Genomic DNA, 27,560 nt, shown 5'->3' on the forward strand with positions numbered 1-27,560 from the left:
TCGCTATAACGGTATTCGTTAAAACGGGATTCGACTGTAGGCCCTATATATATAAAACAAACTCGATTTCTTTTCTTTCAAGTTTTCTTCTCATAGCATTTCTTTCCTTTTCTTTTAGTTTTTTTCCTCCTCTAAATCTTCTTTCCTTCATATCCTCTGGCTTATATAACTCAAGGGCGCGTAACCAGTGTCCATTGATAATTATAAGCCACGAAAAAAAACCGGTTCCGGTGATCTTCCCACGTTTCCAATGACGTCACGTCACAGAACTGGCCAATCAGATGCATCATTCCCACGAAGTTTTTCTCTACCGGGTAGGATTAGGGTTAGGCCAATCGCTTCCCAATCTCGGCATGGGGTCTTGTTATCACGTGGGAGATATGAATTCTATTTGTGTTTGGGAAGAGTAACGTACAGGTGGATGTAGAGCAGAAGAACGAAAGACTAGCTATCTGTCCGACAGAAATTTTGAAAAAGTTTGGTTCCGGTTTCGCACGTTGTTGTTTACATTGCGTCTTTGTGATAATACTTTGCTCGTGAAACTACGAAGGTTCAACATGCGTTACACTTTACCCTTGATGCTGTTGCTGCTAAACTACGCCTTAGGTAACTTTTAATTATAATTCATATCCTTTGATTTGCAATTCGATATGGCTTATGAATGCGGTTTTTGTTGTGTGTAGGGCCGGCATATGATCATTATGACCACGGAAGCCCTAGGCTAAGATATGCTGAGTCAGGCCGCAATTAAGCTGGCTCAACATAGAAAATATACTTATTTCTAAAAAAATATACTTATTTTTACGTAATAATTGCCTTTTTAAGCTTCTCCCCCTTTCCGACAAGCCCCTGTGCTGAGTCCCCTTTTGTACTAAATGTTGAGGTTATCAAATCACAAATTCAAAAGTCAATGAAAGTTGCGTGTGAAAACTTTATTGTTTTAACTCTCATTTTATTAATAACTTGTTTATTGGTAATTGTAACATGCACGTAACATTCTTGATGTGGTTACATCGCACTGCAGTCGCTTTGCCCAATGCAATGGCTCGACTCGATTCTAGGTTATTCGGTTGACTACCAATATGTGGTGTACTGCAATTTGGTGCTTTTTTATCGCCAAACCCGCTGTGGCGCTATGCATTAGGGTTGTCTCAATTATTTTGGGCAAGTTCACTAGTTATTTTCTGGCGAATAAAGTAGGTGGTGAGCAAACCGGTTTCAACTAGTGAAACATTTCAATTATATACATAGGACTAGTAAAATCACTCACTAGATAAGCGAGCAACTTTCGTTTCTTTCCCTTTCTTTTTGTATATCGTTCTCTTTCTCTTTTGTTACAAGCCAAAGAGAGGGTGGGGGGAAGTAGCCACTCCACATATTGGGAGATGACAAAAACGCAGGTGAGTAACTAGAAAAGTAGCCCACCTTTTAACCTTGTTTGAACTAGTAGAATGAGTGGTGAATTTAGTTAAGGTTATTTTACAAAACGACTTAAGTAGCAGCAAGTGAAACTGCAAGTGAGTAGCTAGTAATCATTCAATGTAATTGAGCCTTTACTGCTGGAACACTCAAAAACAAAGCATGGGAATAAAGAAAAAAACCTATCTGATGCTGGAAAGAAAAGTTTTACTAAATATCGTGAAAAATAGACACATGCCCGTGAATAAGTATTTCAATGAACATTTATCACATTCTCACGATCGTTAAGCTGTGGGTAATGAAAGTTTAAGAATCATTGGATCAAAGGATCATACAAAATGTTAAAGTACTCCATCAAAATTTTTTATGCAGTCCTTGTTTGCCAATGCAAGTTCTATTTCATCCACTCTTAGATTAGCAAAACCCATTTCCCTACTTGATGCTGTGATTTCAAAAAGTCATATGCGGTGGAGCAGTTGCTTTCTGAAACTGTGATGAAATTTTTCACGAAAGCAGGCTTTCCCACGGAAGAAGTCAGTGTAAGGGTTTGATTTCCAAATGATATACATGATTTATAAAATTGTGTGCAAGCTGCTTTCCATAATCTCAGGTGCTGATCAGGGTCATAATTAAAGGGAGGTGAAAGGGGCAATTGCTTGGGGCTGCAAATTTTAGGTGGGAACAAAAACACAGTTGTAATATCAGATTGCCGCAAAATCATGTTGCCCCCCCCCCCCAAAAAAAATTCTAGTTATGGCCCTGATGCTGAGGATTACATAAACATAGGCCACAATGTACAAACTGAAACTAACAAGACAGATGTTGACACCCCTCATCAAAAAGCTTAGAGAAAGTCAAACATAAATGCTGTCAATTCAGATAAACAGGGTGGGTTGAAGTTTTATGCAGAAATTCTGCGAGAGAGATAAATATATTTAGTAATAAGAGAAAATAATACACATTATTTTATTATATCTATATTTAAATTAGTAATAATTCATTTATTTTTATTTTATTTCAATTACATACAAGATCATTGCATAATTTCACATATTATGTCAACTGAAACTTTAGCAAGTGGAAAGCTGTGCAGGGCTCCTACTCGTCCTACTTTTCCAACTTTTCGGTAAAATGTCCTACTCTTTCGGGTTTTGTTACTTTTCCAACTTTTCGGTAAAATGTCCTACTTTCTGGGTTTTGTCCTACTTTTTTTATCAAAACCTATCAACAAAATTTGTATAATGGATTTTAATTCAGTAGGGAATAATCAATATAATGCCAAATAATACAAATGTAGTAGATTGTAATTAATGATTCTGCCAAAACAGAAATTGTATTTTCTATGAGTTTATTTGGGGAGCGGGATGTATATGTGGACCATTTGGTGGTTTATTAATTTTTCATTTGCTTACTTTGAGAGTTCAACACAAGTAGAGTAGTGATTAAAAACTCCTGCCTGGTTGAAAAAAAATAATTTTGTATTTAGTGTCTCATGGTCGTCTTGGACAGTAATTAACATTCATCATTTAAAATTATGGTGCACATTTTGTGTATAGGTAACACAACATACATAACAAAGCAGTTGGGTACATAGGCCTATTCTAGGTATAGTGAATTCTGATGCTACCCAATAACATTCAGTTGTCTTCTGTATTTTTAGGGCATGCAGAGGCATAAACAATATTTACAAAGGAATGAAAGTGCTTCATTTGTCAAAAACGATTACATTGGCATTGAGCCCTAAAATGTAAACAAATCCTTTTAAAAAAGGGATGGACGATATAGTAAAACTATCTGATCCACTTTGACTTATTTATATCAGACCTTGTGATATACACATTTTGCACGGTGCTTTTGAAAATGGTCTCGAAAGAGTGTCATTCTTAAAAAACCTACACGTCTTCATAATTTGCTGTATGCATTGTTGAGAGTTGACAGACTGGGCTGTGGAAGACTCTGAAAAAAGAATGCAATATATATTTTGAGGAGAGACAGAAAAGAATTAGCTGTTGCTAATAGCCCTTATTTTGCCAAAAATTGTTTTTGTAACCAAGTCATTTGTCATTTTGCTTTGGCTTGAGTCAATCTTATAGGATACAAAAATATTTAGGTATGAAAAAAAAAATTTGTTTTAAATTTTTCAAAAAAACATTTTTCAGGAATTTTTTCAATGCTATGATTATATATATATATATATATATATATATATATATATATATATATATATATATATATATATATATATGTTGCCTGGGGGGGGGGTATCTTCTCCCCACCTACTCTTTCTAATTTTTTGACTGGGATCCTTACCTGTGTTCAATATGGCAAACACTCAGTTCCTTACGATTCCGTTGAACAAAGTGTTACTGAATGAATGAACGCCAGAACTTTGCCACTGGACTTATCCTGTTGCTGAGATCTCTTCCAGCCCAGCTCCGTGGCAGAGTCTGGAACACTTTATTTTGTGTCAAAAAATAAAAAAACATACAAAATTTTTACATATTTTTCCCAGACAATTGGGTACTGTCGCGATTAACAAATTTTGTGGTGATTACAGACGAGATGAGACTGGGAGTTGGGGAAAAGTTTCGGTGTTTCGTTAAGATGGATGAATGTACACATTATTAGGATGGAGGAATGTTTTAAAAGCAATTGAGAGGCCCCCCCCCTCCCAATGCCATCTCATCTGTTATATTACACTTGCCATATTATATACACAAGATGCATAAAAAAAATGAAATGAGAATCTTATTGTGAAATATAAAATACCCATCAGGGGGGGGGGGGGTGAGTCATCTCGCTTAACACCTTATTGGTGAGCAAATCTGTTTGATAACTTGTGGACTAGAAGCCAGCATCAGTTTTATTGGGTTGAGTTCACTCACCCCTGTGGATTTAATGAAAATATACACTATAGAAATATTGTGTGGGGGAATATATGCAATTAGGGATCACCCGTGCCATCTTGCTTATCACCTTACTCGGTGAGCAACATGAATACGACAATATGAGTACGCACGTGTGTTGTGGACATGAAGAACTTGAATAGAGGAAAGGGAAATACACATATACACACATTTATATGCGTATATATAACTGCCAGGTTGAGTCGTCTCGCCCTAACCATATTTTGGTGAGTGTTACTGTATATTTGACAACCATATTTTTATGGGCATCTTTTTTCAGCCACCTTGTTGGGCATTTTGTCTGTTTTCGCCTTTGAATTTGTGTATAAAATCACATCATACATAAATGTAAAAAATGTTCAGTGTAAAAAAAATTGACATGTAGCAACTCTGCTCATTTATTTTTTTGTTCACATCACGTAAACAAAATAACAAAGCTGCTGCTTTTGAAAACTTTTTGCTGGGAAGAAAAATATACTCCAGTATGGTTGCCGGCAAAATTATCTTTGATTGTTGAAGCCGATGATACAGCAGAACAACCACAGAGGGTGCCATTTTCAACAACTTTCTCAAGGGGGCTGAAGCTCATACTACCCGAGGGAAAGGGGGGTGGGTGGCTTGTGTATCCTTTCATGATTTCCCTTCCCTATTATTATACATTGATTTCTTTATGAACCATTAATTCAAGCTTAAAAATACTCGAGGGCTAGGTTGAGAGGAGGGATAGTAATATTTCATTTAAATTAGCAAGAACCGCATTCTTGTGTGCCTTCTGGCAATCAAGGGATTCGTTGATTTCTTAAATCACTTTTCACTGAATATGAGGCATGCGCGTGTATGTGGGCTCTTCATAGAGAAGACACAACATCAGTTTTCTAAACATTTATTGCGCTCACAAACAGAAATGCAAGATGCTATATACACTCACAAACATAAAAAGTGGCTTCGTGCCATCTTTCCTGGCATAGCTCTGTTGCCACCATTACATATCTTAATGATGGCTGCTAACCAAGGTATGTAAATATCTTATTAAAGGTGTAGTGATTGACAATGGAATAATCTATTTAATTTACTTTAATTAACAAAAACAAACCACGAAATCACTACAAACACACATGGCACGGACATAACACACGCGAGCAACAACGTGCCAAAACCACAACAAAAAAACAAGCGTCTCATCACCACGGCTTTGACTTCTCCCCAACACAACGAGGAAAAAATATTACATCCAGACGGCTTTGACTTCTCTAAAATATTTACAGGATAGTCCCTACAGTAGCCCCACGCCAGCGCAGCGAGATGATTGCTACACAAAGTGTATCAAGTTTGATACTTCAAGTTAAATTTTACTTTGCGCCCAGATCTAGTCACCACCTGAGATTTCACATTGGAATCACTTGACAAGTCCTTGGCAGGAGTACAGTCAGCTGTTGGAGATGAGGTAGCGGTTGGCAGATCAGTGTCTTTCACCACATGTGCAGGCTTGACACGATCAATATTCACTGTCACCGTACGACCTCGTACAATAATTTTGAAAACTTTATCCCCCACAAGAGACAACTTGATGTGGATCAGTATATGGAGGCTGAAGGCTTTGACGAAGAGCATCAGTCCGCAAGAAGACATGTGAGCATGTCTTTAGGTCTTTGCTGACGAAGATTGTTGTTGATCCATGCGCCTGATTTGAAGTAGGACACAAGTTCTGCACAGCTTGTCGCAACCTGCCAATGAAAGTCGCTGGATCTGGACTGTCACTGAGAGGCATAAAAAATTCTCCAGGCAGGCGAATCGGAACCCCATATAGCATTTCTGCTGCTGTAGCCTGGATATCTTCTTTCCAAGCAGCACGGCAGCCTAGCAGAATGGAAGGGAGAATTTTACTCCAGCTGCTTGTAGCATGGGCCATGATTGCAGATTTTAGTTGCCTGTGAAATCTTTCCACCTGCCCATTAGCAGCCTGATGATAAGGAGACGTGCGATGACGGATAGTACCAAGCCAGGGGACCAGAGTAGAGAAGAGAGATGATTCGAACTGGACACCTTGGTCTGATGTCAACCGAAGAGGAGGGCCAAAACGAGCAACCCAGCTGGCGTAAAAAACTTCTGCCACTGTGCTGGCGGAACTGTCCACCAGAGGTACAGCTTCTGGCCATTTAGAAAAACGGTCTATCATAGTGAGACAGTACCGGAACACTTCTGAGGGAGGAAGCGGTCCTACCAGGTCAATATGAACATGCTCAAACCTGGAACTACATGGCTGAAAAATGCCTGGCTTGCTCTTGGTGTGTCTGGAGACTTTTGACCTCTGGTAATTGATGCATTTGCGAGCCGAAGAAGAAATATCACTTCTTAACGAGGGCCACACATATCGTTGTTGTACCAGCTTGATTGAGGCTTTAACACCAGGATGAGAGAGACCGTGCAGCTTTTCAAATATTGGTCGACGAAAGTTACGTGGGACGACTGGACGGATATGGCCGGTAGATGTGTCACAAAAAAGATCCAATGGAGGGTTGCCCACTGGGATGGCTTGAAATGTCAAAGAGGATGGAATGACGCCAGATATCAACTGTTGGAATTCCTCATCTTCTGCTTGCTGTTGTGCATTTCCTTGAAGTCGAACATTGATGGTGTATTAATCGATGATATGTGCACTCTTGATAGTGCATCAGCCACTACATTGCCTGTGCCCTTGAGATATCTGATGTCCGTAGTAAATTGGCTAATGTAGTCCAAGTGTCTCAGTTGGCGTGGAGAGCACTTGTCCTCTTTTTGTGTAAATGCATAGGAAAGTAGCCGGTGATCAGAAAAAAACACGAAACAGCTGCCTTCCACCATATGACGGAAATATTTGATTGCCATGTACGCTGCCAACAGCTCTCTATCATATGCACTGTACTTTCGCTGGGCTGGAGATAAAGTCTTGGAGTAAAATGCCAATGGTTGCCAATCTTTTCCCACCTGTTGCTGAAGCGCATCTCCCACAGCGGTGTCAGATGCATCAACCACAATAGCTAAAGCAGCTGTAGGTGATTGATGGTATAATGTGGTTGCTTCAGCTAGGTCATCGTTACACTTTTGGAATGCTTTGGTGGACTCGTCTGACCACTCGATAAGCCTTTTATCATTCTTTGTGGCACCCTTTAGGTAATTAGTCAGCACTGCTTGAGATTGTGCAGCATGAGGAATGAAACGCCTATAGAAATTATTGATGGCCAGAAATCGACGCAGTTCCTTCAAGGTATCTGGTTTAGGAAAGTTTATGATTGCTGAGACTTTGTCAGGAAGAGGTAAAATGCCTTTTGCATCTACAGTTTGACCCAGGAATTTCACAGAGGCTTGACCAAGAACGCACTTGGAAGCGTTGACGAGAACACCAAATTCTTGAAACCTCTGGAAAACTTGTTTCAGATGATCAACATGCTGACTTTCACTTTCTGAGGCCACTAAGACATCATCAAAATATGGTATACAAAAGTTCAATCCTCTGAGAACATAATGTATAAACCGTTGAAACGTTGCAGCCGCATTGGATGTATTCATGCCTTTCGGTCTAAACTCAAAAAGTCCAAATGGTGTTGTCACAGCAGTCTTTGGGATATCTTGCTCTTTTACTGGAATTTGGTGGAATGCCTTGGCTAAGTCAAGCGTGGAGAATATCTGTTTGCCTTCCAACATTTGTACACAGTCTTGAATGTGTGGGACTGGATACCTGTCCGGCACCGTTACACTATTGAGCTTTCGATAATCGCCACATGGGCGCCAGTCACCATTGCTTTTCTTCACCATGTCAAGTGGTGAGGCCCAACTGCTTTTTGATGGTCTGCATATTCCAAGCGCCACGAGATATTAAATTCTTGTTTAGCAGCCTTCAGCTTGTCTGCAGGTAATCGCCCTGGCTTCGCATAGACTGGTGGCCCCTTCGTCTTGATGAAGTGTTGCACATCATGTTGAACTTGTCGGCGACCCACGGAAGCTTCTGTTAGTGTTGGGAATTCTGCTAGCAGGCGGTGAAAGATAGAGTTTCCATCCATGGACTTCACTTGAATTTGTGGTGCAGTTGAGATTTGACCTTTTGATCGAAGTTGTGTTAAAGGATCAACCAGACATCCTTGTTGAACATCACCTAACAGGCCAATGATGGGTTGCGAAATTGTTGCAACAATAAATGGCCAGTGAAATGTCCTTCGTAGTCCTAGGCTCAACTTAAGCAGGCATTTGGCCATAGGTTCTAATGACAGTTCCATTTGCTGCAAAAAGCTGCAACTTTCCAGGTTGACGACTTGATTCTGCAGTTGTGGCAGGAATTACAGAGACATCCGCGCCTGTATCAATGAGGAACTTCATGGAGGATGATTGGTCGGACATATATAGATGAAAGCACTCGAGTTTGCCGTCACTCTGAGCATCGAGTGACGGCCCAGCTAGTTTCCCTGCAGGTTGAAACTACAAGGCTGAACACATTTGGTTGCTTTTTCTTTGAAACGCCAATGGTACCAACAGTGCTGGTAGTTTCTGTCGCAACTTCTGGAACGCTGACGAGATCCGCTGCGATTTCTCGATTGGAATCGAGCACGCGTTTCGAGATGCTCCAAATGGGAAGAAATATCCATTAGAATGGTCTGCATTTTTGAAGCTTCAGTCGACACGGCATGAACTGCAGTGGAGCTTTCCGCAGCGGCAAGTATGGCATCGGCCATTTCTGCCAATTTATCTAGGCTATCATTGGATATTGCTAATATTTGCTGAACATTTGTAGGCAGCCGCTGGAGGAAAAAAGACTTCAAAATATCATCACTCACCCGTTGCCCAGCTTTACTTCGCATTTCCAGGAGAAGGCGTGATGGTTTCCGATCACCCAGTTGCAATCCAGAAATTGGGTCGCGCAACCGCTGTTCCTCCGAGTCCGCATACTGCGTGCACAAACGGTGTTTTAGCGTAGCGTAAGATGTTGCAGTGGGCGGGCTGGTGATAAATGTCCCTGACAACAGAGAGCTCCTTGGGTTGCAAGGCAGATACGATGTGATGATACTTTGTCACCTCGGCTGTCACTTCTGCCAAGAGAAACTGACTTTCCATCTGCCTAAACCAGATCTCCGGATTGGCTCGTCAAAACAATGGAGCTTTTACGGAAACATGGACAATTTCTGCCAAACCAGTTGTGTTTTGATCTGTCATTTTTTACCTGCAGAAATTCTTTCGTTGCCTGTTCTCTTCACAATATAGGTCATCAGTTGTAGTGATTGACAATGTAATAATCTATTTAATTTACTTTAATTAACAAAAGCAAACCACGAAATCACTACAAAGGTTATAAGATTGCAGCACCATTGATATATTAGGCAAGAAACAAAGCTATAACTTTTTAAATATCGTACATATATATATATATTTCCCCCCCCCCCATAAAATTTAATAATACAATGTTGTAGCTTTTGCATATTTTACATCCATTTTAGGTGGAACATCAATAGTTTATGAAGAATGTAATCCTATGGCATGTTTGTATCACTACAACTCATTTTTCACCAGTGGAAAAGACTCTGATCCTTGCAAGTGAGCAACACTCTATTATGCAAGCCTACAGTGAAACCTCACTACAACAGTACTCAATATATAGGGGTGGGCAAATCCCAGGTGCCAGCTTGTTGTGCCGTTCAAAAAATCAACATTAGCGCCTAACTTTTTTTGTGTCCTATAACGGAATTGAAATTCCTGCAGCACAAAGTTATCGGAAAATATATTAAATGCATCAGCTAGCATGAAAAGGGGTCCCTAAGTCCTGGACAAATGTAAAAATACACTTTTGGACAAATTTTGGCTATAAAAAAATGCCTAGCACCTATCTAATTTTTCTGCAGCTTAAATTTTTTTCTGATTTGTGAATCCTTGTCAATGTAACGATAATCCCTCTATAACAATATTGGTTTTTTTGTCTACAGAGTATTGTTGTATTGAAGTTTTGCTGTACTATAATTTATTCTATATTCAACAAAACTTTTGTGACATCATGTATACAGTCATATCATGCCACGAGTGTAAATTAGATGAAAACGAAAAATCTTCTTTCATCCTTTTTTTTCTTTGCTGCATTTCGTTCAAACATTATTCATTTCCATAGGAAATTTGGTACCCTTAAGTCATGCATCAAACCCTGCCTAGAGCTCATGCCTGCAAATGCCACAGAACTTTTTGAGGCTTTGAATAATGTTGAAGATTACATTTGTTATGGAGATTCTAGTGGTAAGTTGTTTTTTTTTTTTCTTTTTTTTATGTATGCATCATGTGATATTTTATAAATGCTATTACCTGAAGGGTAGCTATCAAAAAATATATATATTCCAAAAAAAATACAATTAAGTTTGAGCTGCATTAAAACCTGGAAAAGTGTGGGAGGAATCGTGCTAATTTCGGCAGTTACTCTTGTAATCTGTGAAACGATGAAGATTCTTTTTACACCTGGGGCTAGAAATGTCTGTGATTATTGAGTTGAGACACAAAAATTTTTGGAATTCATGCCAGTGTGTCTATTAACATGTGAAATAGCATCAGTTTTGTAAAAATGATTAAAAAGTTTTCCGATTGTTTTCTGAGCAGAGTATCTATCATATCATGGGGAAGAAAAAGACTGTCACCAATTTTTTTATGAATTGATTTTTGCATTTTTCCTGGCAAGTTTCTTTGATCAAATTTCATTGTGGAAAATCGTGGCCCTTTATTGGATTTCCCATCAGGAAATTCAGATAAGTATCTGTGATTGTGCAGGAAAATAATTTTCCAGCTCTAAAGTGCGAATGCAAGTCAGCTTCCGTTTCAAAAAGGGAAAAAGTCGCCACAGTGAGCAGCAGGAAAAACCAGTGTTTCTATTGTCAATCTTGATGAAATGCTTCATTTTGTGCACAAAAAGTATATTCCACCAAATAATGTGTTAAACTGACAACGTCATAAAATAAGGAGCATTCACCCTCTACTGATGCCGCAGAATAATGAGCCTCAAATTCCGAAATAAGTCATGGAAAAGTCTGAGTTTTCCTTTGGATGTATGGTAGGTACTCTGCTCAGAAAAACTTTTTTGAATTTTAGTAAATTTAATTTGCGCCTGATTTTTTCCCCTATTTGTCACACACAAGCCCTGTATTAAACCATGTGGTGTTTTGTGTTAGGTGATGAGATTTCGATGATACAGAACTAGGACATCCAACCAATAGCTGCCAGATTAGTTGCATGCAATCCAATTTAACATTTAACAACTTCCAGTAATTGCAATGTAATCTTGAAAACAAAATGAACTTGTAAATTTATTAAATGGTTTTCAAAAATTTCAAACTACCAGTTGAAATACACATTCTTTTGACATTTTAAAGAGTTAATATATGGCCAAAACATGATATGTTGATTTCTATGGAATCAAGGTCCACAGGATGATAAGTGCCCTGCTAAAAGGAAATTTCAGCTTATGTTATGCTTATATGAAGCTTGGAATTTGGAAAGTGCAATAAAGCCTGGTGATAACAAGTTACTCGATTGTAGGTAAGTGTTTGTTGGAGAAGATGCGATTGTGCTTTGATAAATAGTGTTTTTGCTTCTTTCAATACTTATATTGATAGTACAGTAAAACCCCTCTCTACGGTCACCCTTCTTTTATGGCAAAATAATTTCCCTTGTATAATAAAAGTATGAATTCCAAAACTCCTGGTTAATGGTCCCCCCTCTTTTATAGAAATTTTTTTTTTTTGTCTCACTGGTATCTACAATACTAGACACCCCAGGATTGATTTTAAAAAAAAACATGATTAAAAAACACAATTTTTAAGTTCTAGTGTGACACTGTGTATCAATTCTTAATCATTATAAATCAGGGTTTAAGCTAGTTAAAAATTCCTTTCGCAAAAAAAAGCAAAAATGGGGAGAAAAGCTTTAGCAAAATGCCACAATGCTAATTATTGGCTGGATGTCTGCTCATTTCGTACCTCCTGTACACATTTTTGCAAAAGTGGCTACTACTACTTATGTGACCATAGCTTAAACTGTGTTATAAATTAGTTCATATTAGTCGTGCCTATTTCATTAATGTTTGACAAATGAAACCTGTAATCCACTCATTTAGATTTACAGTTGACACTTGTTTTTATGAACTCGTATGGATTTAATATATAGTTCGTTAAATCAAAAGTTCGTAAATGGGAGAAAAATAAAAAATGAGTTGGTCACTCGATTATTTGACGATTCGTTATAAAATCACTTATTTTTGGTTTGCTTCACCTTAATATTTGGCTGTGATTTCACTAATCAATGATTTTAGCTTCCCTTCTTTCCATTCGCTGGTGACAGTTGTATCCACAGCTGCACTTTCTCCGCGCAGTATCTGTAAAGTCATGCTGTGTGTTTTCTTGAATTTCTGCTGTCATCCATTTGATATTTTAAAATCCTTTAAGTTTAACTCTGAGACAGATAATTTCGCTTGTTTCAAAAGGCTACACATGGATTGGAATTTTTACTTCTTATTTCCCTCAGCCAAGTAATCTAGATCCAGAATTCTAGTTTTTCTGAAATAGTATTTTTTTTCTGGATGATAGCACTGTTGGATTCACTTGCCGCAGAAACTATTTTTTGTTGATCTTTGATTAGAGTACTCAAATTGAAATTCCCTATGTTTTGACAATTTCTTTCTTAGCAAGAGTTTGCACACATTGGTTTCTTTCAAAATCTCTTTTTTTCCATTTACTGTCAAGTACAGTCTTTTCCGTTTTGTCGAAATTGCGAAGAGGAAAATAGACGAACAGCAGTTAGTCAAAGCAGTCAGTTCAGCTCCAGGCTCAGAAATTACATTATCAATAAGCTAATGCAATGGTTCTCAAACTTTTGTCACTTGCGGCTCCTTTGCCAAAATCATGATTCATCTGCGGCTCCCCAGAATAGTTTGGTAGACATTCTTCTTCATAAAGAACCACTCCAAAACATAAATAGGTATGCAGATCAATATCCCCAACCCGTTGCAACACCCCTGACAAAGATTTGTGATGCTCCTAGGAGTCATGACGCACACTTTGAGAAACACCGAGCTAATGTATCGTACCATTTGTCAAACCACTAGTTTATCCAGTTATAATGCAAAAAGGAATGAAGACAAAGGAATGCATTGACAATGCATCTTCACTTAGGGTTGGCTAACTACTTCATTGCAGGGTTGGCAGGTTTTTGACACGTGGCAGTTTTTGACGGTTTAAACCGCCACGTCAAAAACCTCAAATATTGCTTTTTAATATAAAAAATCCCATTGTAAATACACATATTAATTGCATGTAATGTTTAAAGTGACTATGTTATACGAAGAATAAATATTTAATATGATTGTAAAATAATTTTCTACTCTCTACAGAATTATTTTGCACAAAAATATATATGGTTTTTTCCTTTATAAAATATACAATTTGAACAAAGCATATTGTAAACACTGAAGGGAAAACTATGGAAGGATTTGACATTCTCTGATTCAAGATGATTCTTGACCTTCCAAAATTTCTTCAACTGCTTATATATGTACTTTGATAGAAACCATCTGTTGTACTCTTTTTACAACAGATACGTGTTTAAAAAAGTTTATTACATCGTATATGTAATGTTGATTTCTGTTGTTATTAAAATTATCTAGATAATCACTGATACTTAAAATGATACTCTTATTGTGCAATAACATTGAAATATATCTAGAGATCAAAATACTAAATTGTAGGACTAAAATGTCATTTAATTTGACAATGCTAGCTTGTATATGATGCTTAAGAAACTCCTGTAACTTATCCTTAGTCAAACTTGGTTATTCTTTCTTTTGCACTATGATATGGTATATTTACTAGCATTTATAATGCAATGATTTTTCAATTGAAGCTGCATTCAAACATGCAAAAAAATGCTTTGGGTATCAAGTCCTATCAACTCTGCTTTGGTTGAAAATACTCTTTAAAACTCTGTGAATTTATACACACTGAGCTAAGAAATTTTTAGGGGAAAATAAATGAGTTTAATTAGTGTATTAGATGCTGTGTGAAATTTTTTTTATGGAATAAAATTTTGGGTGGATCAGAAAATTTAAAATATCAAAATAGGTATTTTTCCTCAGTAATTATAATTCTGAATATAAAACCCTTTAATCTACATAAAAGTAAGTGTTTTGTTATTTAACATATCTATCAGGTTAACAAAAACTATTTGACATCATAGACAGTAAGTTTTTACCAAGGTTTTTACAGGTTTAATACCAAGTTAGTTTCTGAGGTCAAAAACCTAACCCTGCTGCCCTATCATACATATTTGAATAAACAGCTCTATTCTGCTTAGAAAATTGAACACAAGTTAAGATTAGATAAATAAACCATAAAATTATATTTTATATGTTCTAGACTCTTATGTTGAAAAATTCAAAATTGCAAATTATAATTAACATATTTTAACATACATTTGCTTTAATTATTGTAATAAGTTAATGTTTTAAAATAAAACATTGTAATATGCAAAAAAGTAAATTTTTCATCATGTTATACACCTATTGTGTTGAAAACTATAAAAAGGCATTCATTTAGGTTTTTGATAGTTTTCAACAGTTTTTGATGATTTAAACCAGTTTTTGGCAGTTTAAACCAGTTTTTGATGCTTGTCATGTCAAAAACCCAACCCTGGGAACTATCGAATGTAGATTTTTGCGTTGGTGATGACAAATTGGCGAACCCCCTGCCCGCTTTCTGTTTTCTTATGACACATAGGATGTCCAAATTGAAGTTTACTTTTGGTTACAATGATCTTAGAAGCAGATGGAAAAATATAATAACAGAAAAAAAAAATTAGAAGGAAACGAGTGTTTAAAATATAGAGTTGATAAAAATGAGAGTCTGTGAAATAGAGGGCATTTTAACGTTATTTCTGGGCATGTTGTTTGGAAGAGAGGATCAGTTCGTAAAAAGGGCTTGTTCTTAAATTCGAGATTCATAAGATTGAGCGTCAACTGTACATTACAGGGATACCTTGGCTAACAAAGTTAATTCATTCTGCAATCATGTTTGTTAGCCGAAATCCAATTTCCCATAGGAAGAATTTCTTTTAGAAATTGGGAAAAAAAAATTCCTAGAAGATTTTCTGTAGAAAACCGTATAATTCGTTCCAGATAATGACAGAAAATTTAATACGTTTTTTTTAAAAACACCAAGGAGTGCTATAAGAAAGACAAACTGACTGAAGGCTAAAATGGAGCCTTCAGAATTGGATAAATGGGAATTACATAATGATGGGATGATGAAGAGAGACCTTTTTCTTTTACATGATGTTCGCAACTAACACCAGCCTTTAGCGGGCTAAAGCTGGTTTGTGACACGACCCAGTTGAGTTTGTGTATATAGGTGTCGCTCGTCCATTCGTGACTGTCAGCTCATTTCTGTGGCTCATACAGATAGAAAAGATAAGCTCATAAAATGTTCGGGCTGTTTAGTTTGATGTTAAGAATCTAGAATTAGCTTAAACTTTCATTTTACTACATGAAATGGTTCAAAATCTTTTAGAGAAGTGGGGGTACACCAGGAAAAAGATTCTGAGGTGGACATGACAGGACTCGAGTGACAATAATTCTTATTTTGATTGGTGTTAAAATTAAGCTCATGACACTGCTGTTTTATGTTAACACATGCATGCATCCATATCAGTGAAATTTTCATTTGTCGAGGCAAAAAAATCATGAGAAGAAAAAAAACAAACCTTCACTAGCTGAAAAATCTGTAAGTCGAGGCATTGGTTAGCTGAAGTATCATTGTATTTCTAATGTGTGTTGTTTGGCCAGAATCCTATTAATAATTTTATTCTACTTATAATTTGAAATAAATTCAAAAAAATTAATTTTTTTGACATTTATATTGTCATTTTTTACTGTAATCGGTAGGAATTATGGATGGTATATATTTTCTAATGTCTGTATTTTCACTCCCTCTTTCTGTTCGGGATGGAATTACAGAAAGATATTTGTAGCAGAGTACTGTGGTTCTAACACATTGAGCGTTTGTGAGGAGACCTCTATAGAATATATCGAAGGAATGGTGCTGAAGTTCACAGATACTTATAGAGAACAAAAATGCTATGGTTATTCCATCGCAGACACATCGGACTACGCCACCAAAAGTCGTCTTCATCATTTGAATGGTAATGGATGCCATGTATTATTGAACTATAGTTGAACTTTCGTGCACTGAACTTCTGTGATTCAGGTTTTGGATCATTTTAAATTAATAACATTAATTTCCAAAAGCAATTACAAGTATCAAAGTTAGCTACAATAATAATACAGAACCTCAATTTAACCATGGACCAACTCTATGGACCAAGAAAAAATATTGTTGTAGAGGGGTTATTGTTATATAGAGGTAGCATTGTCATCAGTCAGTCGCTGCCAAATTAATTTATGCTGTTGTTATAGCATCTCTTCTGAATTGGCGTTGTTAATACCACCTTAAAAGTCATTTTTAGTATTTATTTGCAACAAAAAATTAGAATTGATTACAGTCTGCCCCCCGTATTCACTGGGTTTACGTTCCAGGGGTGATCGCAAATACGGAAATCCGCGAATAACCGAAACTATAGGATTTTTTTTTGTATATCTCGTTTATTGAACAGCTTGAGACGAGCAGATTAACGCAGAGGTATAACGGAATTTAAAAAAGGGTGTAGTGATTTTTTCTGAAAGAACATTGTGTGTGTGATTTCTGTTTGCCGTTTCTTCTTTATATCATCAAGTACGTTGGAATATGATGACAAGGCTTCCTCTACCAATTTTTCTACATGTGAAGAGCGTACCATAGAGGGATCTATGCCATGAAAACAATCTATTGCTGATTTGAACGTGCGAAGCCCTTCTGCTATGTTACTCATGGTGAACTTGTCTTCTACTTTATCTTGATCTTCATCTGGTACCGCTTCAGTTTCAGGAACAGTCAACTGCATTAATTCTTCCTTGGCCAATACCTCTGAATTGCTATTAATTAGTTGTTTGACTTCTATATCCATATTATTGAACCCTTTTCCACCCACCTGTTGCGCTAATGTCACAATGTCCTTTATAGTCTCTTCAGTTGACGCTGTAGAAATGGTTGTGTCCTTAAGCGCACATTGTGGCCAAAGGTTAATCCGACCCGAGGTGATTATTTCTGTCTTGGGAACTGCCACGTCTTTAGTGATGACAGTAATGTCATTAGTGAGCCATCCTAAACATTCAAATTTTGTAAAAAAAACACGTATGAATGACGATTTTTGAGTGTTGCAAAAAATGAAAAAAATTGCAATAAAGGAAAAACAAACCGTGAATACAGGGGGCCGACTGTATAGTTGATTAATAAAATTCATAAATTAGTTGTTTTACACTGTAAAGTGGTTTACCACACAATACTGTCGTGTACTACACAGAAAGTAGGTTCACTTCAACTTCATTAATACTGTCTGAGGGTGCAAAATACTGATATTATTAAACACCCTCGAAAGAACAAAAATTGTTGTGGAATTTAAAATAAACTAAAGATGATTAGGAGTAAAATATGAAAGTAACATTGTAGTAAATGCTGAATCTCCTAAAAAATACTGTTATAGTGGGATTTGTCGTATTAAAGGACATTGTTGTATTGAGAGCAGTTCAACATTAGACTAAAGGCAATTCCAAATAAGATATAAAAAATATTTATACAAAAATTGCCACGTTTTTAAGACAAATAAATTTAATTGGTCGAATGGTCGACACGTTTCGGCTCTTCAATGGAGAGCCGTCATCAGGACTTCGTGGTGAGAATTCACACGAATGAGTCGTGGAAGAGTGATGTTTACGTCTGGTCGTCCGAAGAGTTCGCCTTTGTATTTGCTGCGTCCGAGTGGTCTTTGGATGCGAATTGGGGAGCCATCTGTTGTAAAGTGTTGAAAGTTTTTTCACGACTGAGGTTAATAAAGCCTGTCCAAGCTGACGAAATAGGTGGTGTGTTTCTTCCATCGTTAACGAGGAAATTCTGGCATGTTCTGATGAAGTATCCCTCGAGAAAATTCAATTCAGAATTGTGTGTTGCTTTTTTAAAAACAAACGCTTTATCAAAATCAAAATAATGTGAATGTTGCCAACAGTGTTGGGCAATAGCCGAATTATCCGTCCGTCCCTTCTCAACATGCTTTCTGTGAACTTTCAACATATTCGAGTTCTCGAACACAGAAAGCATGTTGAGAAGGGACGGACGGATAATTCGGCTATTGCCCAACACTGTTGGCAACATTCACATTATTTTGATTTTGATAAAGCGTTTGTTTTTAAAAAAGCAACACACAATTCTGAATTGAATTTTCTCGAGGGAGAGATCCACGACTCCGCGTGTAAATTCTCACCACGAAGTCCTGATGACGGCTCTCCATTGAAGAGCCGAAACGCGTCGACCATTCGACCAATTAAATTTATTTGTCTTAAAAACGTGGCAATTTTTGTATAAATTAAAACCAGGCAAAGTTACTCATTTTTTGTGATAAAAAATATTGTTGTTGGGAGAATTTATAGTTATATCGAGTATTGTTGTAGCAAGTGATATGTGTAATACACAACAAAAAAAGTTTTCATAAGAAAAACAAATTTTTTTTTTCAAAATTTTATTGTTAGTTTCATTCATTTGTGACGCATACATGCAACCTGATTCCAAGTTGTTTTTTTTTAAATTCAAGCGAGATTTGCTCCGTCTCTTTGTTTTTGCCACTGGACTTATTCCGTTACCGAGATATCTTCCAGCCTAGTATCAGATTTGCTACAAACAATGATTTCAAAAAAAATTAGATCCCATCTGAAACAAATCAAGAAATATCATATGACAGAGAAAGAAACGAAGAGCTAGAAAAAAAATTTAAGTTGCCATCAGAGTGCTCTGAAATTTGTGAAAAAATAATTATAACGTCTCGGAAACGGTTTATACACTTTTTTTTTTGGGAATGACCCATATATTAAAGAGTACCCTACTTCAATGATAGGCTACTTTAAAAGTTTCTCAGAGCTGGGCAAATGCTTGAAATGGGTGAAAAACCCTCGGGCAACAAATGATTCGTGGTCCTCAACAATGACTTTTAGAATGTTTACTTTGGTTGCCAGGGTTCCCAAACAATGTGTTTCAGACATGTTTATTCCTTTACAATGGTTTGTAGCTTCTTCAATGCTCCCAGTGTAGGGAGAAAACCCAAACAGTGCCAAGTATTTTTTCTAGTTATAAATAAAACCGAGAAAATAAATGGTGCTCATGTGATATCTGATTCCACTTCAATATTGAGGCAACTGCTTTATCAATGTTCACTCATCAGTAGTAAAATTAGAACTATGGTATTGAATTTGTCAAAAAAGAGTTTATTTCTCTTTATTTTAAACAAAAATCTTATATTGTTTAAATTTTATCAGAGTTGTATGAATATCAATGATCATTTAATGCGGCTTCATCTTCCAGTTTACCGCTCCATGTCCAAGTGCTTTGATATCCACCATGAAAAGATACTCTCCTGCATTTCGGATAGATGGATAACGAACTATGTCGAGAATCGGCATAACAGGAAAACTATGTGCCAGTCAGTATACATGTTTTAATAGCATAATATTAATACATGCTCGTTTTTGTTTTTGCATTCAGTTCATGAATTTGTGGTTTTTTCAAAACCATTTCCACCAAACAGAAAAATGCCTAATGTTTTTCATTGTAATAATCCTAAAATATTGTAATGTTTTTGTATATTTTTGAATATTAGTTCATTTTGTAAGTCCCACTTTTTTTCTTTATGCTGGTTTGGGAAAAATATTTCATCTGGTATTTAAATTGTGAGCTACTCTAAAGTTATAAGATTAGTACTCTGCATTGAACTGTTCACTGTGTATTTGTTGTGTTACAGTGACATGAAAATATGAACATATTGGTGTTTGTAGGACCATAATGCTGCATGCTATGCTCTGACAGGGGTCTTCAACGCATGGCCCTCTGAGCTATTTGCTGCGGCCCATCGAATATTTAGAGAAAATTTCTACTTAATATTGAAATAGGGTTTTTAAAAATATAAAAGAGTTAGATAAAATTCTTGGGCCACATGTTTAGAATTACAAGATGCTTTTTAGATTCATGTTGTGTGTTTGATAGATTGCAAGGGCTGTCTTGACTAGCTTCTTCAGCCCCCCCCCCCCCCCCAATTCCATATTCTTCCAGTAGGAGAAGAATCTATATCTAAAAAGGCACAAACAGTACATGATTTATGGAAATGCTGAAAAACACCTTAATTAAGAAAATAACTTCAGAATACTGTTGCCTGGACATTCAAGTGATTAGGGAGGTGGCCTCTCGCTGCAGGTTTGGGTTCGAATCCCAGTTCGGGCATGGATGTCTACTAACACTAACAAATTCCCTGGACAGATCATATGGATCTCTTGGGAATGCATGAGGGTTACATTTTATTTTAAATTAATTAGAAAAAAAATCATAATTATATCAAAAGATAATTTATTTTTTTATTAATTTTGAAATTATCATAAAAATTGAAAGAAATAATTTATCAGAATAAATGAAAGTCTTGAATAATTTGGGGCTTCTGCTTAACTCGGGGGCCCATCTATTGAGGTACCACTGTACAATTGTGTTTTATCGAACGCTTGTTATCTGAATACCACTTTATGATTTGGTGGCCCACAGGCTTCATGGTTAGCTTTTGTTTTACATGTAATGTCTAAAATGTGAAAGACCCCCTGCTTCAAGAGTTTCATCGAGGAGATTTGACAATCTAAGCAGCACAAAAAAATCAATGTTGTGTAGTGTATTGTTCTTCTGCCTTTTTAAAACTGCGAACCAGTGACAATAGTTAAAAATTTTCGCGGACTGAAGGAAATGGCAGAAATAGTTTGTGGACTGACATGCAGTTAAATTTTAACATAGTAAATTATGAAACTTTTTGGAGGAAATAATTTGAGAACCAGCAAGTAATGCATAAATAGAAACAAATATACACAAATATGAGAAATAATTTTTGGATCAGAAAAAATAATTTGAGTATATTTGCTAACAAAAAATTCATAAATAAGTGAAATAATTTGCGAAAGTGTAAAAAGTACATAAACAATATATACGGTGTATTTTATTTATTAAATGTGAAATTACATAGTGGCTACGAAATAAGGTGAAAGGTTTCGTGGATCGGTGCTAGTTGCAAACCAGCAGTTGAAAAACACATGTTGTGTTGTGGCATTCTGATGTGTATGATCATAATTGGAATCGGCAAGATAATTTCTTATTTCTGCAATTTTCTCATCACTGTTGGAAAAAAATTATAGCTTAAGATACTATTAATAACGAGTTCCAAACAAATAATTAACTTTAAATAATCAAATTTCTTCTTAAAGTGAGATTTTCTTGATTCTCTCTAGTGCTTCTGTCTCATTTATAAATCTTTTTCTTCTTTTCCTTGATCACTGGCGCATAAGTTGGTGATCGATATAATTATATTAAGATAACAATCCCTATATATATAAATATCCCTATAACACAGCATTACAAAAACAATTTTTGTTTCTTGGTGCCTGGAATTTTTTAACTGATTCTGACTATATTTGGTATGCTGATTTCAAATATGGAAACAGTTTTTCTCTATCAGCTCTAGTTTTTGAGATTCAGCATAACTCAATTATGCAATATTTTAACATTGAGTATTAGTTAAGTTTTTTTTATTTGGATTCGTTTTCCTCTGCTTTTTTCTTCCTGCTCAGTGCGTCCAAGTTAAATGTGTGTTGTCCGGCTTTAGTAACGCATGGTCGTGGAACAATCCAGATCTAAATAAAGTTCTAAGTGTTTTATAATCTGTTCCAGGAATTTTATTTTCGCAAATCATGAACAACTATATAAATTATAAAGTTCTTCGTTTTGAGGGCTGAATAAAAGAAAAAATGACATCCAGTTGAAGAAGTTGTAATGATCATCCTGATGTTTTTTGCTACAGACTTTGTGAGTACACCCTAAAAGAGAACGGTAAAGCCATTTTTCTGATTTTGTTAAAAGAGCTTACCTTGGGTATTTTAACATTAGGCTTGGTGACCAAGATAAAGTTTGAACTCCATACACAGTGTGTAAAACTCGTACATAACATTTATGACAGTGGACTAATGAGAAGAGAAGGGGTTTAAATGGGGTCAATACCCATTGCTCACTCAACCAAAATGAAAGAGGAATAGTATACTATCACTTTGGTCATAAGAGTTTCACAAACATCAATGAGTAATTTGTGTGGACTTGAAAATGATTAATTTTTTTCTTGGTCAGCAAGGGTCGGGGGCTACACGAAATATCATTGCTTCATGTGCCTATGGGATAGCACAGCCTAACAATATCACTAGGCAGGGGCAGCTTAAGCGAGGGTGCAAGGGGTGCGGAGCACCCTGGCGGCAGCGCAGACTTTAAGACCCCAAAATTTAACACAGTAAAAATGTATATGGCATCATGCTTTCAAGTCATATCTGGGCAATGGAAACATTGAGAAAATAGACAGGGCCTATAATACCAGAAACAAGAATGTGAGCTATCGGAGTGGCTCGAGACAAAATCTGTACCTGTGCGGGACCTATTTTGTGCGTGTCCTGCCTATTGCCCCAACCCCATAGAGCTCCTACATCATGCGTCATGGCCCTTAGGCTGGAATCTTCCGATGAACCCAAACCAGATTTTCCCATAGGGGGCCCCCTTCTACAGTTAATTTATAGTAAGGAAAAAAAAAAGCAAAATTATAAGGATTTAGTCTCGGGCTCCCAAGCTGGAGCCCTGTCAGCCCTACCCTTGGGGGTCATATTACCCCTCCCTCATGACTTATCTTTCGCCCTTTCATCTCAGATTTTGCGCTCCTCCAGAGCAGACAGAAAATTTTATTTAATTTTTTTTCAACCAGTGGAACTTTTTTTACCCATTCATCTCGGATTTAGCACCCCTTTTGAACAGCATCCTGTATAGCCACAATGGGTCGCATGGCCAAGTGCTGCCCCTGTATTCTTATCACAATGGGCAAGTGTGCATTTTGGTTCCATGGCCCCCACAAGGGCAGGACTGACAGAGCTCTATCCCTGAGGCCCGGGACAATTCTCATAATTTTTTGGCTTATTCGCGCTATAACTTAACTATAAAAAGTCCAGTGAAAAGTCTGACTGAGGGGCTCACAAAAGATCCCAGCCTAGGGGACCTGTTCTAGGATGGGGGGGGGGGGGTGCCATGCCCTTGCCAAGAATTTATTCCAGAATAGTCAAATGAAAGCAGAGGAAAAATTTGGCTTCTTACTTGGCCGGTCCCTGGAGTAGTAGAAACAGTTTTGAAAAAATTTCTTAGTAAAAATAATTTTGTTACATATCCTCCTTACAGGATAAGTGATGATGGCTCACAAAAATAAGTGCTGTTTCAAGGATTAAGTTATCTGGTATTATTAAGAATGGTAAGATAATTCTGGAATAAAAAAAAAACAACAAAATCTATTTCAAAAGCGGGACGTATGGTCACGCACATTTCACACAGTAAACAACATGATGTGTAACTTTCTTGAGGGAAAAAATCAGGTTTATCTCTAGGTTCCATTCGCTGAAGCCCTGCCAGGGTCGCCATTAGGGGCGGTGGGTAAGCTCGAGCTGTCCCTGTCACTAGGTAGGAAAAGAGTGGCCTGCGAGAGAGAACATGGTTGTTGGAGAAAGAAATGCCATTCGTGAACCCTTAGCCAGACGAAACAGAATCATCTCGCTTCCATTGTGTATAAAGCTAGGGTTAATTGAACAGTTCATGAAAGCTCTTGATCACAGGACAGCGCTTGCTTTGCATACATAGGAGAAAAAATGCACTGAACAAGTGCAAGTCCTCAAATCAGACAGCTCATAAATGATCCTCATTTCGTAGATTCCATGAATGAGACAGTGTGAATCTCATTTGTCCTTGTCAAGAAATTTCTTACCAACCACAAGGCTGAAAATTATGTCAAACTAGTTAGTAGCATTCTCAACAACTTTAGAGACCTTGGTTGTAATATGAGCATAAAGGTTCATTACTTGCACAGCCACTTAGACCATTTTCTTGAAAATCTAGGTGATACTAGTGAGGAACAAGATGAACGATTTCACCAGCACATGAAAGCAATGGAAGACCGATACCAGGGCAGATACTCATATGATGATAGATTACTGTTGGAATTTGTAAAGAGACTGTGTAAACAAAGTTCACTTAAGAATTCCAAACAGAAGAAGTTTTCAGAGTGGAAAAAAAACAAACTTTTCCTGTTGTTTTTTATCTGGTTTTTTTCATTTCTCATTTTTAATTAAGCTATTTAAATTTACTGGAGTTTTGCTGTCTTTTTCAATCAATTCAAATTAAAAAAAATTAATTAAGCAATTTTTTTCCTTCAATTTAATGCCTGTACCATAAGCTTAATTTAGTGTGTTAACGTGAATAATGCTATTTTCATATCTCAAACAAGAGCTAATGGGTGAAAACTAATGTCATATTCGTTTTCAGCACATGAAATGCATATAAAGTCAGTTTAAAAAAAACCGTGACACCAAAATCAGTGTTGTGCAGTGTAATATATGAGATATCTCCTATCTTTTAAGATATTTAATTTAGGTTCTGCCACATGATTTATCCAGGGCTTGGTAAATCCTTAGCTCCAAATGTCATCGTGGCAATTAAGATAGAATCCTATTTTGATTACTGAATTTCAAGACTGAAGAAAAAGCAATTCTAAAAATATATATTCTAGTCTCCTAAGGAATTCGGCTAGCGTTAAAATTTTTTTTAAATTATTTGTCAAGCCCTATATTCAATGGACATACACAAAAATATCGTACAAATACTACGTGTCAATAATTATTGTGTTAATTGATCACTGAATTGGAATTTGTTTTTAGGGCATATCGTGAGTTTCTTGTCTGCACAAAAGATGTCCTGGCTACCAATTGTGACAAAATGATTTCAAAACTTTTCATGGAAGTTGGTGAACAAATATTTGACAACTTTATGCCTGACTGCTCCAAAGAGCCAGTGGTTACAGATGCATCTGTTACTTCGCTCATTCCGCAAGAAATTACACATTCCATCACCAATCACGTCACAGACTTTCCTAATGACTCGGAGTCGTCAAAGATTGAAGATGACACCCGGGAAGTTGCTATGTCCCACTCGTTCAAAAAGAACGAGAGCGAACCTCCTGTTTCTGATGTCATAATTATCTACTTAGGTGGAACTAATGGGACTGCAGCTGATCGAAGTAATTTATTTATTCCCCAGTATGTCATTTGTTTTATCTGTTATTTATTGTACTTTTATTTCTGTTTATGAGTTGGATTTGCCTCATTTCTCATGTTTTTTTTTCATTGATTTTTGAAATTTCAAATTTGAAATGTGTAGTTTCACAGTAGACTTTTTTAGTTTGGTTGTGGATTTGCACATCATAATACTAAATAGAAACTTAATAGAGCTTAAATTTAAATTCAATTACAAAATTCAGTTTTGAAACAAAATTCAAAGGCAGAACAGTGTGTGTCAACAAAATTTGTGATTTTGAATGAAGTTTGTGTCCTTATTTATTAATAAATTTTCTCTATGAATGATTCATAAACTATGAATAATATCTTCTGGTGTGCCTAAAAAAATGTCAATTATGATTTCAAGTAAAAAGATTTATTGATTAATGTAGAAAAAATTCTATTAATCCCTCATGTCTAGACTGTTTTAATAAAAAATACTTCGGGTCTATGATAAAATCACAACACGTATGTCATACAACATGGAAGTGTATAATATTTATAAGTAAATATTGAAATTATAGTGGTTTTTATGATCAAAATTTGTTTCTGTATATATAGTTCATACAGCGTTTGTATCAAGTTGATTTTTTGTTTTTGAAACAATACCATTCCAAACAAGTGCAGTGCTTTTAAGTTTTAGCGCGTTTTGTTAATTATTTTTTTCACGAATTCTTCAACTCTAAACTGTTTATGTAATTGAGTAAAAATTTCTATACTTCTTGTGTGAATGTGACCCGTTTCGAATTGAAGACTTTTTGTCATGTCTTAAAATTATAATCATTTGTCTCTGAAGTAAGGGTAATGAAGCTCGACTGATTTTTTTTTAAGCAATTCCTTAATACAGTCAATCCAATCTATAACAAACGTGACTAGTACAAATGTGATCTAGAACAAATGTGATGTAGAAAACAAACTTACTGTATTCATTTGGCCTTTTTCTTGCATCAAAAACTGTGGAAACATAATTTTCACCATTTAATGGCTTTATTTTGTTTAACCTCAAAATTCTTTAAGGTCTTTTTTACCAAAAATAAGTCTAGTCCACATTATCTCGGATAATCTGGGTCCTACTGTAGTTAGAAAATATTGTTTTCCTCATCCAAACTGAGAGAAAAAGAAAAGCAACAATAAATCGAAAAAACAAAGTCTAACAAGATATTTGAAAGCTTAACTTTCAGTTTTATTCCACTTTTTATGTTATCCAATTGCAATATTTATGTTATGCATTGTAATTTCAAAATTAAGGCATCATGTAATGCAGGGCTTGACAAATTAACAAGTAGAAAATCTGTATTGGCATCAAAAGTTTTCTGAATGTGCTTGCTAAATTGTAGTCTATGGATGACATAAAATTTCCCAATGTCATGGCTATGATTCTTTCAAAAGCAGGAGTGGTCATTTAGGCATGGAAAAGCCAAAAAAGGAAATATTATTTAGGACTTGTTTCTTGAGGAGAAAAACTATGCTTGTCATCAAAAAAATTTGGCTGGCGCCTAAATCTTTTTGTATTTTATTTTGTCAAGCCCTTATATAAGGTACAATTTTACCGACACAAAACAAATTAAAATGACTCTTTCAAATCGGAACATATCTGCCCTATCTAGTTAAATTTAACGGAATTGTATGTCTGGGTAAATCGAGGAACATTTTTCCTGGGTTGATGACTTGATCACATGGAAAAAATAAGAAAGCTATATTCGGCAAAAGTTATTTTGATGTAGAATCGTAATTCCTGGTTTAGGATTGAAGCATATGGCATAGCTGCCAAGTCTCCCGAATTTTTCGGGAATCTCCCGAATTTTATCTTCATCGCTCGATCTCCCGAAATGTTCTTAAATCTCCCGAATTTTTACGAAAATCACAAAAATCCCTAATTGTCCCTAAAAATTCCCTACTTCATT

At 36.2% G+C, this 27,560-nt stretch overlaps 1 protein-coding gene across 1 annotated transcript; it reads left to right on the plus strand.

The window, feature by feature from the left end:
* Positions 1–412: 412 nt before the first annotated feature.
* Positions 413–27,560, plus strand: LOC149088941 (uncharacterized). The gene is made up of 7 exons (XM_089251103.1): positions 413–606; positions 9,788–9,884; positions 10,450–10,571; positions 11,741–11,858; positions 16,324–16,508; positions 19,811–19,928; positions 25,261–27,560. Exons 1-7 carry the CDS (start codon positions 558–560, stop codon positions 25,688–25,690), a joined length of 1,119 nt encoding a protein of 372 aa, XP_089107229.1. The 5' UTR covers positions 413–557; the 3' UTR covers positions 25,691–27,560.

The sequence above is a fragment of the Pholcus phalangioides genome, unplaced genomic scaffold (genome assembly GCF_987345545.1).
Source record: "Pholcus phalangioides strain wild (caught in Gottingen) unplaced genomic scaffold, Ppha-v1.0 ptg000003l_1, whole genome shotgun sequence".
In the NCBI taxonomy this organism is placed as follows: domain Eukaryota; kingdom Metazoa; phylum Arthropoda; class Arachnida; order Araneae; family Pholcidae; genus Pholcus; species Pholcus phalangioides.